A 16,697-nucleotide genomic window follows, 5' to 3' on the forward strand; every position below is an offset into this window, starting at 1 on the left:
TTGCCCTCACTTTCCAAAGTACTTCTCAGTCAGCGACATGTCCTTACTTTGGTAAGTATTTCTAGCTTTCTAAAAATGCCCTCACCCTCCTTAAAGTCAAACTAGTCCTCATAAAGACAGAAGTAAAACAGTTGTCACTTCTGCCTCCAGCACAGTTTGGATGGGAGTGGCACAGAGTTAACTACTTTTTGGCACAGAGGTGGGGTGGAAGCGGAGAGGTGTGGTCACCAGTCTCCAAAAACAAGCCTCTCCCACCTTCTGTTGCAGTCTGCCCCAGAGGGACCGGGCAGGCAGGTCGACGGAGACGGTGCTGATCGTGAGGTGAGCAGAGCGGCTGAGGCTGCTGCGTCCCAGTCAGTATGAGTATGTACGGGTCCCAGCAGGGCCTGAACATGGGCCGGAGGGTCAGCTCCAAAGGCGACCTAGCTGGCGGGGGGAGCTACCATTACGCACGGAGCGAAGTGGTGCACGGCGGCGGTAATGGATACGATCCCTACATGGACGGATACAAAACCTACACTTTCTCCAAGTCCACTGGAATGGGGGGCGGCATGGGAAGCGGAACCATGAGCGGAGTGATGAGTCAAATGGCCAGCGGTATGGAAGGCGGGACGATGACCAGAATGAGGTATGAATTCAGTCTTAATTTTATTTTAGAAGTGTTTTGCCACCTGTTGCGCATTTTGTTGCGCTCATTGCAGGGAGGACACATAAGTCTATCAAATATTTATCCAGCCTCTCGGTGTCTGTTTCACCCCCTGCAAACCCCGAACACACTCAGCAAGTCAGAATAACTGTAACACTTGATTTGCCAAGTAAATGCGTGTTCATATATTGCAGATCACGTTTAGAGAGGATGCTTTTGCTCTGCAGCTTTCATTGCACTGATCTGTGTTTGTTTAGAGTTTAATGTCTGAATGCTTTATTAAATTATTCTGTCCAATCTTCTTACAAATTACTGAAAAGCTGCAGGTATTTTGTAATGAAGTTAAAACTGCACTCTTGTGCATATATAATGTTTTTGCTGAGGGAGTGCCCCCATTACCTGATCCTTAAATTACATAACTGATCATACACACTGATAATGGAACAAACCTGCTCTGTGGTGAATGTTTTAATGATGACTTATAGCCACTGAGTGTTGCATATTTTTGGAATTCTAAATCAGCTTCGTCTGTGCATAGTAGCTTGCCTCCCCAGGGAGAAATGTGATTTATGGCCCACACTGAATGGATCAGTTCTCTCTGCTGCAACAGTTTAATACTCATCCAGAAACACCCATGTCAGTTTCTGACCTGCCACAATATGCCACTGTGGCGCTTTAGGAAAGAGAAGAAAAGAAGATGATGTCAAGATGTTTGACATGAAAACTGCTATTCATGTACGATAATTAGGTTGATGCTGGAAAGAGTCAAGAAAACAATGTAGTTTTATTTCAAGGAGTTTCTAATGTTTACTATCAGAGTGAAACTGAGAAAAGGTAGACCTGTTGTTGAAGTCTTCACAGTAAAAGCCTGGCATTTGTTTTGGTGAGTTAAACTGATACAGTTTGCTGGGGCACATACAGATTGTTGAGAGCAAAATACATCGAATCTTGATGTATTTGCTGATATTTTAGATACATATATGAAGATTTATAGTTGCTTGGTAAACTTGTCTGCAGCTTCACTGCATACCCCTGTCTGCTCACCTGTGACGTGTATTCTGCTATGTGTGCTGCTGGCAGTGCTGAGTGTCATAAAATGGAGCTGTAGCTGCTTTTCTAGACCAATTATGAGATGACACCTTTTCCAAACTATCCTAAGCATCATTTTCTGCATTGTTTCTGTTAAAAAGCCTCTCGTATTGGTACACACTGGACAACGTACATTACCGTTCAAAAGTTTGGGGTCACCCAAGCAACTCTATGTTTTCCATGAAAACTCACACTTTTATTCATGGGCTAACATAATTGCACAAGGGTTTTCTAATCATCAATGAGTCTTTCAACACCGTTAGCTAACAATGTAGCATTAGAACATGGGAGCGATGGTTGCTGAAATGTTCCTCCATAGTCCTATGTAGATATTCCAGTAAAAATCAGCCTTTTCCAGCTTGAATAGTCATTTACCACATTAACAAAGTCTAGTATATGCTGATACAAATATATCTCTGATAGGCCATATTGGTTGTGCCGACCGGTATATTGGTGGGACTTTGCTACTTATCACTTACCCAAATTATACAGATAGAACATCTGAGCCAGTATATGGGTTGATATAAGTTAATGGCAGATATGAGTAAGTTTTGTTAGATGTATTGTTATTAGGACATATGTTGCCTAGGAAGTAACCTGCTGGTCAGAAATGTACAAGATTTGCTTGACACTGGTCAGAAACAGTATCCCCATCATATATCGTTGTTCCAAATCTTTTATATGTTGGTGTCACTCTCTGACTGGTTCATGCTGCAGTACAATGTTAGTGATCCTCTTGCTACATAATAAGGGGAAGAAGCCATTTTCATGGAGTTCATTGGTGGATGTTAGTTTTTAACAGATTTATCTGAAAAACCTGGGCATCAATGTAACCTTCTCTTGTAAGTGCTACTACTGTAGATGATAATTATTAAGTTCAGATTATTGTGTCCTGCATCAACTGCACAACTCCACATGTGCTGCCTGTACATGATGTCGTAAATAAAAAAATATTCATTAATATATATCATATCAAATATATGAGAATTCCGTGTGTGCATTTGCACAGGGTACTATTGTGTTCAAAATTAATAAATAAATTAGTCAATATGAGCCGCTGTCCATAAGAAAATCCCTCATTTACTCATTAAGCAAAGGCAAATGAAAGCTTTACCAGAAGTCTGTTTACTTGCCTTTAAAAAAAAAAAAAATCAATTTGTTTTTAGTTAAAAACAAAACAAAAGAATCTGGGAAGTTTTCAATCTGTTGTGCCATTTGACTTTTATTATTATCAGTAACTGTGCATTGCTTTGTAAGTAAATATCTACGAAATGTAGTTTTATCAGGGCCAGTTCTAGTCTGCTCTGTGTGCTAGTACGGATAATACGTGGACAAAGGGGATGGCTGGTAGTTCAAAGCAGGAGAAGCTGATTAGTTTCCCAAAGGTTTCTGTTTTAAGGTTGAATGCTGGCATCTCCTCCTTTTTTTTCTGAGATTACTGTTTTTGCGTGATCCCTGACAAAAAATAAATAAATGCAAACTTAGTTAATGTTTAGAATACTAGTTTGTTCTGATTTAAGTGTGTGATTTTTCATGAGCAGTGAAACTCTGCAGGATCTGTGCAGCAGGTGACTTTGGAGGCGGGGTTTTCCTTCTCACCAAACCAAACAGTAGAAGGGATCTTTGGTGTGTAGTTCTTTGTGCTATTTAGCTCACTTAGGTTTTTTGTCATTGATTTAATATTAATAATAAGGCCCAAGAATTGATTGTCAAAATAATTGGTGATTAATATAACAGTGGACAAATCATATTGTCACAGGGGGTTAACAGGTGGATCTTGGTTCATTTTAAAAGGGTCACACTGAACAAAAATTGGGAACCACTGGTCTGAACAATGATATGTTGGTGGATATGCCTCTAATACAAATAATGCTGCTGAGGACAATAATGAGAACGATCTTTGTGCTGATGAGCTGACTTTGCTGCCCCCTGCAGTGGCTCGACCTTCGGTGCCATCAACCAGAGAGCTGAGGCCCTGCAAAGCCAGTGCAATGAGTACCTGAAGAAAGCCGAATATGCCATGCAAGCTGTGAGTCATGTTTCATTTTGTCTTATTACTTGCCAACTGTTTTCCTCCAGCAGTACAGATACAAGCTGGTCTAGTTTTAAAGTCATTCAATATTTTTTTTTATCTGCAAAGAAAAATATTGCAGCTCTATTGGCAAACAGATGGAGAAAAAATGACAGAAATGCTGTGTGGTTGTAAACTGAGCAACTGGATGAATATGCCTTTTATGTTTGTATCCAGAACATGTAATAGAAACCAGGCATATCATGAAAGGTTTTTTATGCTTTCTGCTAAATGTGCCAATCTCTGTGAGCACTTAGTTTACAACACACACTCATTTCGTCGTCATCACCTTTTGTGAAGTTTTTTTTTTCTGTAGCTTGAATGTTGTGGGTGTGTGATTTATTAGTCTGTTGACTTGTATCATGAGCTCTGTCTGTTTGACTTGCAAAATTGCATTTTTGAAACAGCCAGTGTCACAACCATGTCATATTTTCCAACATCACAAAGCTGTCCTCTTACAAAGTTTTACTTAAGAGGATTTTTTCTGGGTTTTGTCACTTTTGCCACCACAACACAAAGTGAAAAAACAGCATTTACTAAAACAATAAAGGGCAAAAGGTGTTTACATGTACGTTATACTTTAGTTTGGGTTCTGGCTCAGTTGTTGTTGTTTTTTTGAAGAGCAGCCTTGTACACCTGTCTGATTATTGCACTTATTTCTTGCAGGGCAGTGGGGATACAGAGTACTACATGGGGATGGCCAAAGATGCCATTGAAAAGCTAAAATACTGTGCGATGGACCTGAGGCAAATGGGACAGCCCAATGACAATGTAATCAGGAGGTAATGAAGGCTGCCTCTGACTTTTCTGTTTCTCATTTCCTCTTCTGATTCTCTATTTACTTAATTTGTCTGTAAGCAAAATGATACATGCTAAACTCATGAAGATTGTATATCTGATTCCTCTCAATCTCTAGCTTGGAGATCTGTAAAGACCGGCTGAAAGGGGCCCACATGGCCATGACGAGCTCCATGCAGAGGAGGAGAAGCACCAGGGGGAGCTCTGGAGGATGGGAGGACCCTGGAAGGAGCTTCCATGATGCTATGGCCTGGATTGGACAGCACAAGGCATTTATACACACACAGCTACACATTCACACACACACACACACACACACACACACACACACACACACACACACACACACACACACACACACACACACACACACACACACACACACACACACACAGCTACATGACCTCTATAGCTATGCTACCCGCATTTCCACTGCAGGAATCGGGGTCAAAATGAAGTCCTCCTATTGATTTTGTAAGATTTCTTCATGGTTGTTTTTCATTGTCTCATCTCCAAATTCTGCAAAAAACACCCAGCTTTTTAACAGATCAGCTAATTTGCCTAATCTTTGCAGTGCTTTAGACGGCATGACAATGCAGAAAACAAAGGGTTGAAGGAACGTTTGGTTCTTTGGAAAATGCCACGGCAGCCCTGCTTTCCTGTCTGTCTCGACTTAAATTGATTTTGAGTGTGGTTGAACAACTTGAGTACATTCCTTGACTGTTTATTAAGAAATTGCTTGTAGTTGTCTCAACAAATCAGAATCCGAAATACATGGTGGTTTAACTGATCTAAACAAATGAAAAACGTAGATGTTTCTTTGTTTGAAAGATCTGTATGATCTAGGTTTTGGTGGTGATGTCCATTTTGTTAACCTTTCAATTATACGTACATTGATTCCTTCGTTCAAATAATTCGACATATTAGGTTAAGTTTCAAATATCTTAACAATGTTTCAGATTTCCTGGTGAGTCACTAAATCTTCCTTCAGAGTATCTGTCAGTATGATATTTTAATTATTTTTTATTGACTTATTTGGTCTTCCATTCATTTAGCATCAGACAGTCTGAGATACATGCTATTAAAAACACTGAACGCAAACAGTGAAAACATGGACATAATTAAAAGGATGATGGGAAGATGGTAGCTTGATGCCTCATGAAGATCTACTCGCACAACTGATTCTTTTAAAGATTAAAGACTGGGATCATTCATACTCAAAGGCAAGATCTTTAAGTCATATGTCAGCTTATGAAAGAGGTAGCAGCATAAAAGGACAAAAATGTCTCTGTGTGCGTCTATATGTCAGTACTATGTAGATAGGAGCCTCAGTGAGGTGAGGAAGCTTTCAGTCAACGCTAAAATGCAAGAGCTTGAGCACAGTTTAGAGATAAAAGCTTTGTACTGCTGTGTGTTGTTGCAGACACACTGGATATGGTGACTGAATGCCTGTTATGTTAATAAAAATAAAAGAGGGCTTTGTACCTGATGCTAAATCATTTTTTGAAGGTACATTCCAGAGATGTTTGACCTAAGTGGTTCATAAATTCACAAAAGAATCCTAACTTGTTTCTCTGCCACCACCTGCTGGTGACATTCAGTGTACATCGTTAGAAAAACACTTCACACTAACTATCTGTGCTGATAGCTGTGGGGCAGTTGTTCGAGATGCTTTGCCTCCGGTCTCAGAAGGTCTTAGTAGCACCATTGTGTTTACTTCACAATTTTGCTGTGAGCTCCTGCCTCCTGATTCTGTAACCTTTGTGTATTGCAGCGTCTGATTGAAACAGCTCCCTGGGGAGACGATCCTGCAGCCATTGAGCAGCAGCTCATCAGCCATCAGAAGTTCCACGCTTCCATCCAGAGGAGCCCTGAGATGGACCGAGCCAGAGACGACCTGGTGGGTTCAGTCTGCAGTGGGCTAGCAGCCATGTTGTTGTTGCTATGGGATGAAACAATGTTCACAATCATTTTAGCTGCTGGTTTGTTGAATTTTAATTCAATTCTTATAAAAACAATGTTTCATTAGATGAGGTGTATAAGGTGGAAGAACTGTGTAAATCTCATTCTTTACTCTTCAGTGTTAACAAAGCGAAGGAGTTCATTTTTAATCACATAGGCCCAGTAACATGTCTATTACCATTCTGGTAGCTGGAAGCTGGTAATAATTTCAGATGTCTGGTAATATGCCCTGACAGCAGACTAAACCTCATACACAGAGATGACTCTATCTGTCAGAAAGCTCATCAGAGATTATTTCTTATCAGGAAAGTAAGAGGCTTTGGAGTTTCTAAAAATGCTTTGGAAATATAAGCCTGATCGAGAGCATCCTGGTGTTTAAAGACAGCTCCAGTGAAAAACATGTTTTTTTAACCTTGTTCACATATCAGTGTTGTGTTTTTATAGGCTGGTAGACACATTCAGAGCAAAATAAGCAGTCAATGACAATATGCGCTTTAGTAGAAGGTAAGTAGAAGGTAGCTGGAGAGCTATGTTTTTTCTTATTTTTTTCACCTTTCATCCATAACTGACTGGTGGGGAGTCCAAGATTCCATGACCCATGGCCTCGTATGAACCCATGGGTGCGTTCCAGTATCTATACTAACACAGCATACAGTATGACAGATAAATATTTAGTGTGTTCCATTACATAGTATGCCAACTGCAATGTGCCAAAACTACAAGGATGTTCTACTACAGCCAGTCAAATTTTGCAGTAATCAAGCCAGCATGGTTTTCCAACCCACAATCCTCTGCACCATTACTTTATGTATGTTAGAGTGTCTCCCGAGTTTCTAAATTACATTAAGGTAGAGTGAGCACATAGAAAGGTCCCAGCTCATTTTGTATTGCAGCTGAAAGTTTCTGGTGAAATATTATGACAAAAAATTAGTATGTTCCAAGTGTATACGTACTGCATGACACACTGCATACTATGTATGTAGTTGTAGTACATATTTAAAGTAAAACAACAAGGTATGTGATTTAGAACTCAACCCAAAACTTGCACAGCATTAAGTGTGAATGGTGGAGAAACTACACTACTCACAATAAGTTAGTTACATTGTGAGGGCCTCAGTGTATTTTATACATAAGGTGTTTGTTTCACTTCAGTGATTTTTGGGATAGGGAGGCAATTGTATTAGGATGCTAGCCACACCTCATTTTGTGTTTTCCACATAATGGTCTCACTGTGTACAGTGCGCCTTACATATTGGGGCCGATACCAAAAAATACAAATGCAGCCCTTTTCAATGTGGCATCAATTTCAACATTATGGGGGTATAAAAAGCTGGTATTGTCAATAAGTCATTCTCAGTTCATCATTCAAGCAGCCATGAACACACGACGTCACTGAACGGACGAGCAGCGCCACCTGGCTATAGCGCGCCTTCAGGTCGGTAGCAGGCAGTCAGATGTTGCTCGTGAACTTGGTGTGTTTCAAAGTGTCATCAGCAGACTTGCAGCAAGACACAGAACTACTGGCAGTGTTTGTGACAGACCCAGGAGTGGAGCTCCACGAGTGATTGACTGCAGTGATGACCAGTAACTAAGGACCTTTGCACTCAGACACCATTATGAAACTGCCACAAAGCTGCAGGCCTGTTTACAAGAAATGAGGAGTACTAGGGTTTCCGGATAAACCATTCGCAACCGACTCCACCGCTTTGGCTTCAATGCCAGACGACCGTTGCAGGTGACTCCACTGACACCAAGACATGGCCGTGACCGTTTGCAGTGGGAACAAGACCATGTGATCTGGACAATGCAGCAGCGGTCTACCATCCTGTTCACTGATGAGTGTCGGGTCACCTTGCACAGAAATGATGGTTGTCAGCGTTGCTGGAGAAGGCAAGGTGAGCGATAAGCCTAGGTCAAAATGGTCCCCAGGGTTTGCTTTGGTGGAAGAGATTCAACAGTCTGGGCAGGCATCATCAGTCAGCACAAAAGAGATTTGGTGACTGTAGATGGCTCAGTCACTACACATTCTTACCTCAGTGACATCATAGAACCCAGCATCATCCCCCAATTTTGCCAACACGCCCCAACTTTCTGTTCATGGGTGATAATGCTCCACCACATGGTGCCAGAATTGTCACAGCTCGACTTCAGGACGTCAGAGTGCCTCATATGGTATGGCCAGCAATATCCCCTGACCTGAACCCCATAGAGCACGTCTAGGACCAGCTGAAACAGCAACTGGATGCCCGTACCCCACCCCCACGTGACCTGGCAGAACTGCATGTAGCACTTGTGGAGGAGTGGAACACATTCCCTCAGAAGAACATCATGAGGCTAGTTAGGAGCATGAGACATCGCTGTCAAGCTGTCATTGTGGCAAATGGTGGAAACACCCGCTACTGACTTTGTTAATTTTGGTTATTTGGGGCTATCTTTGTTATTGTCTAAATTGTCGGGTAATAAATATTGCACTAACGAAAACGGTGCTTCTTCTCATTCATTAATAGTAATATCAAAGGGAATTTTTACTTATTTCATTAAAATTCAGACCAAATAGGAAAAGCACTCATGTAAATAACAATATTCCTAACTTATTGTGAGTAGTGTATATGGGGAGGGACCTAAAGACTGTGTTTTAAGTACCTGATAAGTGATGATGCAGACCCCTCCTCTGTTTAGAAATGCTTGTTTCACAACTTACTAAGAGGTGAAATATCTTCAAGAACCAAATAGAGACAGTTGCCTTTTACTGAAACACATCAGCACCATGGCATTTCCACCTTGAAGTGCAGTGACCAAAAGCACAGGTTTATACATAACAATCCAAAGGAGTCAATCCTGTCAGCTTGAAGTGTGCCGCCTTCTGTAGAATCATTCCTCATCAGAGTCAGTTTACCTGTTAAAGCAAAAGGATATCTCGGCAGAAGTTCAGATACTCTGACTTGCAATCTAAAGTATGAGACAGTGGCTCCAAAAACACATTTCAAACTTGTTGGTCTTTTGACTGTTTTTTTTTCACTGTTATTTTTAAATGAGCTTTGATTAGCTTTTGCGATTTAAAAAAAAAAAAATCTCAAAAGCGGATTTCTGAAATTGTTTTACTGTCTTGATTTGTGTTGATTTTTGCTGATTTAGCAGCTTGTTGTCTGTAAAACACCTTGAATGCACTATGCTATACAGACAGTGCCTTTTAAAGTAAGTGTGATTAACTCAAAAAAATTTTTCCCTTTAGGCAAAGAAAGGAGACAAAGGAAGTCTTCACGCTCTGGAACAGGAATGGGACAGTCTACAGGTGAAAAAAAACTAAGTGTTCCTCACTGCCTGTGTAGTCTATTTTTTTGGTATATTGTCAGTCTTGTATTTAAAGTTGCTCTCCTCTCCCTTGCTAGCAAATGTCATTCAGTCGGACCCAGCAGCTGCGAGATTTCCTGCACCTCATTCAGGAAATGTCCAGAGAGATTATGTGGGTGAATGACAGGGAGGAAGAGGAGCTGATGTTTGACTGGGGAGACAAGAACATCGACCAGTACGTCCCCAAGAAGCAGGAGAGCTATTCGGTTAGTAAAATACAAAATCGCTGGGAATTGGTAGAGATTTGGGTTCATTTGCAGAAATCCATGTGTTAATTTCAGTTTTTAAGAGCTTCAACTATAGTCGATTAACATTCTTGGCAATCCCGTGAGCCTAAATGGCGCTAATGTCTTTTATGAAGTTAATCTGCATCTCATAAGGGAGCAATCATCTGTGGTAGATTAGATTTTGGCAGCTGCAGTCAATCATCCACTTAGAGCACAGCCACAGAGGTTTTCCTTCAGCTGCATGCGGATGTTTTTCTGTTTCCCCTGTGATTACTAAACCTCTTCTTATATAACAGAAACTGATGAGTGCCCTGGAGGATAAAGAGATGGAACTGAATAAACTCAAAGCCAAAGTGGATAACGTCCTGAAGAACAACCACCCGGCTGCAGACAAGATTGAGGTTTGGACTTATCAGATCACTTGGAGAAATATGAGATGAATTGCCAGTAGAACATTCAATAGTTTCTTTATTTCCCATTTTTTGCATTTGTGCATTTTTCCAGGCTTACAAGGACACCTTACAGACTCAGTGGAGTTGGCTCCTTCAAATTACAAAATGCATTGATGTCCATCTGAAGGAGAATGGAGCTTACAGCCAGGTAAAATAAAACTGTTTCAATGTGCAGTTTATAAGCACCATGACCATGTGTGATCTGAAAGCAGTCACTCATAAAACACACAGAGAATTATAAAGGCCTTCCGTCTGCAACCAAATTAGTTTGAAAGAATATAAAGCAAAATCTTGCAACATAAATAGCCAAATATTAAGCTGATATGAACTGAGTTATGCAGTGATGAAGATGTAAGAAAAGGAGATGTTTTAATGGACACAGTGAATAAGACTGCACAGACACCATGAACATCAAATTATTTAACAATTTTCATTTTTGGTTCTATTTGGGAGAGGGGTTCTAAGTGCAAGGAACAGCAATATATTATTTATTCAACGTGTTAAAGGAAAATAATGTAAGTACAGGTAGCAGAGATGTTCTTTTTTTTCCTTTCTCTTTTAGCATTGGACCCTAAATACAGCATTGTGCACTGAACTTGTCTGGGTTTGGTGTCAGTTGAACCGTGTTGAGCTAGAGTACCTGGAGACAAACCAATGATTTGGCAACATGATGGCATATGCAGTCAGAGTGCAGCATACATTTTAACAGTTGGATTTTAAAACCATTCATTTATGTGATAGACTTCCTCTATTTGTACTCGGATGTCAAATGTGGTTTGAAAATTTTAATGATTTTAACGTGAAGACTGAAATTCTGAAATGGAAAGTATGTAGGAACCATGAATGCTAGACACAGCTTAAAGTAAATTCTGGTTTTGTTATCTGTCGACTGGGTGTTAAATAAGCAACTGTTTGCTAACAGTTTGAATTTCCCTTCGGGGATTAATAAAGTTATTGTATTGTAAATTTTAACCACTTCTCTTCTAGAAGTTGGTAATATGTCAGTGTTGTACTTACAGCACTGCCCTGTAGAGGGCAAAAAAGCACTGCTTTAATTGATGACAAGGAAACTTATGATGTGAGTAATTGGTCACAGTCACCTGTCAATCTGAATCAGACAGCTCCTGACACCTCTCATTTGATTAAATTAGGTTATCCTGTGGTGTCCACACAGATTCTAAGAATGTTAATGAATAAACCAGTTTGTTTAGAATCTTCATCAGGGTGTTACGTTTAACTTTTCTTATGCAGTTGTTTGACTGAAGTTACTTGAAAAAAGCTCCAAAATGCAAAGAAAGTACAGGAGGACTGCACCAGTAGTTCATAATCCATCCATTCATTATCTATACAGTGTTTAATCCTCATTAGAGTCGCAGGGGGCTGGAGTCTATCCCAGCTGACTTAGGTTGAAGGCAGGGGACACAATGGACAGGTCACCAGTCTATCACAGGACCTCATAGAGACACACAGTCATACTCTGATTCAAATTTATGGACAATTTAGAATCACCAATTAACCTGAACATGTTTTGGACTGTGGGAGGAAGCCAGAGAACCTGGAGAAAACCCATGCATGTACAGTTAGAACATGCTTCAGTCAACTCCACACAGAATAATCCCAGGTCAGGATGTGAACCGCACTGAGAGGTCATGTGCCGAATACTTCATAATGTGTTCTATTTTCCAAATGCTTATGTAGAATTATGCATTTTTAATAGTTCTTCAAGGAAGCAAATGACACGTACAGCGCTCTGCAAAAGGAACATGAGACGGTTCGTAAGAAATTCCCTTGTGACAAGAGCACTTCTCTGGAGAACCTGCTGGAGCTCCTCAGAGGCCTGGAGGTATGACAGCTTCTTACAACAATAACAGAGCAGCATATGCGACCTCTGAAGCCTTCATCATAACACTTTCTACTTTTAGTACAGCAAAACTAAGGAGGACCTTTATTTTCATTATACACTTTATTTTCATTATATTGTATATTCTGTGCAGAATAGGCTCTTAGCCACGGCAAGAAAATGTTAAATCTCAGGCACCAAAAGAAAGTTCACAAAAGGTCTTTTAAAAGCTGGACCTTTAAGAGTTTATTCTGAAGAACTGCATTTACTTGCAAAAGGACAATAATCCTACAAAAAATAGTTCTATGCTTCTCACTGATTATTCAAAGAAAGTGAAACTGTGGCTGTTCATAAGTTAGCAGTTACAGTTTAGTAATGTAATTTGTATTCCTGATCTAAAAACTTTTTTTTAAAAATTATTTTCAGAGGGAAAAGGAGAAGATTTTGGAAAATAAGAGGCAGGTGCAACATCTGGTCAACAGATCAAAGAGCATCGTGAGATTGAAACCCAGAAACCCTGAAGAGAAGAGCAACCACAGCGTCATCATCAAAGCTCTGTGTGACTTCAAACAAGACCAGGTCAGTTTTCTCATGATCATGTCGCAGTCTCACACACACAGCACAACATGTTCAGTATGTTTAACCCTTAGATGCACCAGTGATTGGACTCTACACTCTTCTATAAGTGGGTCAAAAATGACCCGTATAAGAATCAATGTGTTTTGATACCATTCTTGTCATTTTGGTTCCGAATAATCATTTGCATTATTGTATGTATTATATTTTTGTCCACACAAGAACAATTCCATGTTTGAAATTTGTTAATTTTTTACTTTGCAACAGATTTTGAACATTTTGATACCTGAAAACATTACGGTACGAGGGAAATTCAAACCCAAAGTGAGAGAACACGGAGCAGTCTGCAAATAGATCACAAATTAAACAGGTCTTTATTACAAATAAGACCAACTAAGGTCAAAAACCTTCAATGGGTGAGGGAGGGGAAAAGGCAGGCTCCTGGGGATTTGCAGTCGAAGGGCACACACTGGTGCTCATGGCACCTGTGCGGCAGCGGCAGCCAGGAGTGATGCCAGGTCCTCTTTAGGGAGCAGGGCCAGGTCGTACGGAGCAGGCAGAGGATCCACGTCCTCTCACCTAGAGGGCAGCATGGGTCCCAGTCCTCACCCAGCACCGTAGTCTTTGTGTGACACAGGCAGTAGAATCCCACACCAAATGGTGTGAGGAGACAGTCTTTATTGAGGTGGTGATGGGGATGTGCATTCCCGCAACTGCTCTCCCTCTGCGCTGATCACCCACAGCGTAGAGAAAGGGGGGAGAAATAAGCGGGCAGAGGCTGCAAGGGGGAGGGGCTAGGCAGATGCCGTGATAGAAAAAGAAAGATGTTACACAGAACAGCAATAGAAGAATGTCAACATCCATTTTGTAGACATTTTTCAACTCTTTTCCTCTAACTGTTGCTGCTCTCGGTCCCCTGAAGTTTGTGTACTTCATTCCCTCTTGTATGATATTAGCAGTGATAAAGAGTTTGGGGTAATAATACAAATATTACAGTTTCTTTAAAAATATAAAAAATAATTCAAAAATTTTAATGAAATGGTATCAAAAACATGTTTTTTGAGTAATATTTGGAATATTAAATGACAAAAACTTTTCATTGCAGAGATATTGCAAGAAAACGACCTCACTGGGTCATTTGTGACTACCTATGCATCTCAGGGTTAAGCCAGCTGTTTACATTTTATCTGTTTACATTCAAGTAAGGAGTAGAATTGGGTGCTGAGGCCTGGTATTAGATAGGCCCTAGGGTTAAATTGTGAAGACTGCAGGGTCAATAAGCTCCAGTGTTATCAGTTTAGCTGTATCTACTGGAGAAATTACAAAACTAGATTCCCTATTTGTCACTGCTACATCAACGCATGTTTGTCTAATTCCAGTATCCAGTAATAGTTCATCAAATACAGGTGGAGAAATACACAGTCTTCCACTGCCATGCTCAAAATTTATGTCTTGTTTCCTCAGATATGTTTTGTATGCTAGAGTCCTCACACAAAGTTAAATAAATTTCATAAACAAGCTTTGATGATTTAAAATAACCACTAGTCAGCTGATGGTTGAGCCATGGGTGTGTTCATTAATTCTATCTGAAATGATCAGAGCTTCATCTGAGCTGTTCAGAAATTCAGTTTCAGAGTTAATATAGAGTCAAAGAAAAAGTTCTGTATTAAATTTTCTAATTAAAAATATGCAACGAAATACAGGAAATTTGAAAAAAAAGTTTATTCTGTTCCGACTTTGTTTATGTTTTTTTTTTACTTGAAAAGTAACTGTAGCTGATAAGTATGGAGGTAAATTTGTTTCTTTATTCTTCAATCGAAAAAAAAGTTGCTCCAATCTCAAAACATGTTTTCAATCAGAAAAAACTTCACTTCAATCAAAAAAAACGTTTTCAATCAAAGAAAACTCTTGTTCAAATGCAAAAAAATATTTGAGACCCAAAAAATTGCATATAAACATGTTTTTTCTTTGATAGAATTTTTTTTGTTTTTGTTGAAAATACATTTTTTGATTGAAGTCATATTTTTGGATTTGAGCCATATTATGGGTAGGACATTTGTTTCTTTATTACTCAATGAAAACAAAAGCATCCTCAATCTCAAAAAATGTTTTCAATAAAAAAAAGGTCACTTCAATAATAATAAAAAAAATTCAATCAAAGAAAAAAACGTTTTCCCAATAGAAAAAACATTTGAGACTAAAAAACAAATGCATTCGAACACGTTTTTTCTTTGATTGAAATGTTTTCATTATTGAATTCAGTTTTTATTTGACTGAAAATATATTTTCTGATTGAAGTCATATTTTTGGTTTTGAGTCATAAAATGAGTAGGACGTTTGTTTCTTTATTACTCAATCGCAAAAGATATAGCTTCAATCAAGAAAATTATTTTCAATCAAAGCAAATAAAAAAGTGTTCGGAGTGTTTCGACTTTGTTTTGGCATTCAAACACCTTTTTTTCCGATCGAAGTGAAAAAAGTTTTGAAGCCTGTTTTTTGCGATTGAATCATTTTGACACAAACATCCCACAGTGGGCGGATGCTTCTCCATTGGTCGGGCATGTTTGAGTGACAGGTGTCCACACCAACATCCACGATACTGAATTTACTGTGAGTACAGTGCCCTCAGCACACTTCATATTATAGGCTATATAAACACTGTTAAGCACGTTATATGGTTTATACCGGCGGATTCATGAGAATCTGAGCTTTCCATCGGCGTATAGTGTTTGTATAATCATGTTTGCAGTTTCAGACATTTAGCAAATTGCTTATGCAGATCTCAAAGTGAACCGCGGGCGGGACACTGAAGCGCAACTGAAGTGCAACGGGTTAATATAACGTGTTTAACAGTGTTTATATAGCCTATAATATGAAGTGTGCTGAGGGCATTGTACTCACAGTAAATTCAGTATTGTGGATACTACAATGCAGCTGCAGCTGGTGGTGGAATAAGTAGTGGCGTTCGCCTGCAACCACAGATGCAGTGTCAGCTGCACAAACATACGACTATAGAAAAGACTGACTTCCCCGCACACAAGTAGCTTCTTCTGGAGAGAGATTCGTCATTGGTGTGGACACCTGTCACTCAAACATGCCCGACCAATGGAGAAGCATCCGCCCACTGTGGGATGTTTGTGTCAAAATGATTCAATCGCAAAAAACAGGCTTCAAAACTTTTTTCACTTCGATCGGAAAAAAAGGTGTTTGAATGCCAAAACAAAGTCGAAACACTCCGAACACTTTTTTATTTGCTTTGATTGAAAATAATTTTCTTGATTGAAGCTATATCTTTTGCGATTGAGTAATAAAGAAACAAACGTCCTACTCATTTTATGGCTCAAAACCAAAAATATGACTTCAATCAGAAAATATATTTTCAGTCAAATAAAAACTGAATTCAATAATGAAAACATTTCAATCAAAGAAAAAACGTGTTCGAATGCATTTGTTTTTTAGTCTCAAATGTTTTTTCTATTGGGAAAACGTTTTTTTCTTTGATTGAATTTTTTTTATTATTATTGAAGTGACCTTTTTTTATTGAAAACATTTTTTGAGATTGAGGATGCTTTTGTTTTCATAGAGTAATAAAGAAACAAATGTCCTACCCATAATATGGCTCAAATCCAAAAATATGACTTCAATCAAAAAATGTATTTTCAACAACAACAAAAAAAAATTCTAT

At 39.3% G+C, this 16,697-nt stretch overlaps 1 protein-coding gene across 1 annotated transcript in view; it reads left to right on the forward strand.

Annotated features, from left to right (window-relative positions):
- Positions 1-279: 279 nt before the first annotated feature.
- Positions 280-16,697, forward strand: part of LOC110958566 (desmoplakin-like) — a 49,873-nt gene continuing 33,455 nt past the window's right edge. Inside the window, 11 exon segments of the mRNA XM_051947346.1 lie at positions 280-628; positions 3,671-3,764; positions 4,473-4,588; positions 4,723-4,873; positions 6,379-6,504; positions 9,799-9,858; positions 9,956-10,123; positions 10,441-10,545; positions 10,649-10,744; positions 12,314-12,439; positions 12,863-13,015. Of these exon segments, the coding sequence (XP_051803306.1) occupies positions 360-628; positions 3,671-3,764; positions 4,473-4,588; positions 4,723-4,873; positions 6,379-6,504; positions 9,799-9,858; positions 9,956-10,123; positions 10,441-10,545; positions 10,649-10,744; positions 12,314-12,439; positions 12,863-13,015 (1,464 nt within the window). The 5' untranslated portion in view covers positions 280-359.

Source organism: Acanthochromis polyacanthus, chromosome 4 (genome assembly GCF_021347895.1).
Source record: "Acanthochromis polyacanthus isolate Apoly-LR-REF ecotype Palm Island chromosome 4, KAUST_Apoly_ChrSc, whole genome shotgun sequence".
Classification (NCBI taxonomy): domain Eukaryota; kingdom Metazoa; phylum Chordata; class Actinopteri; family Pomacentridae; genus Acanthochromis; species Acanthochromis polyacanthus.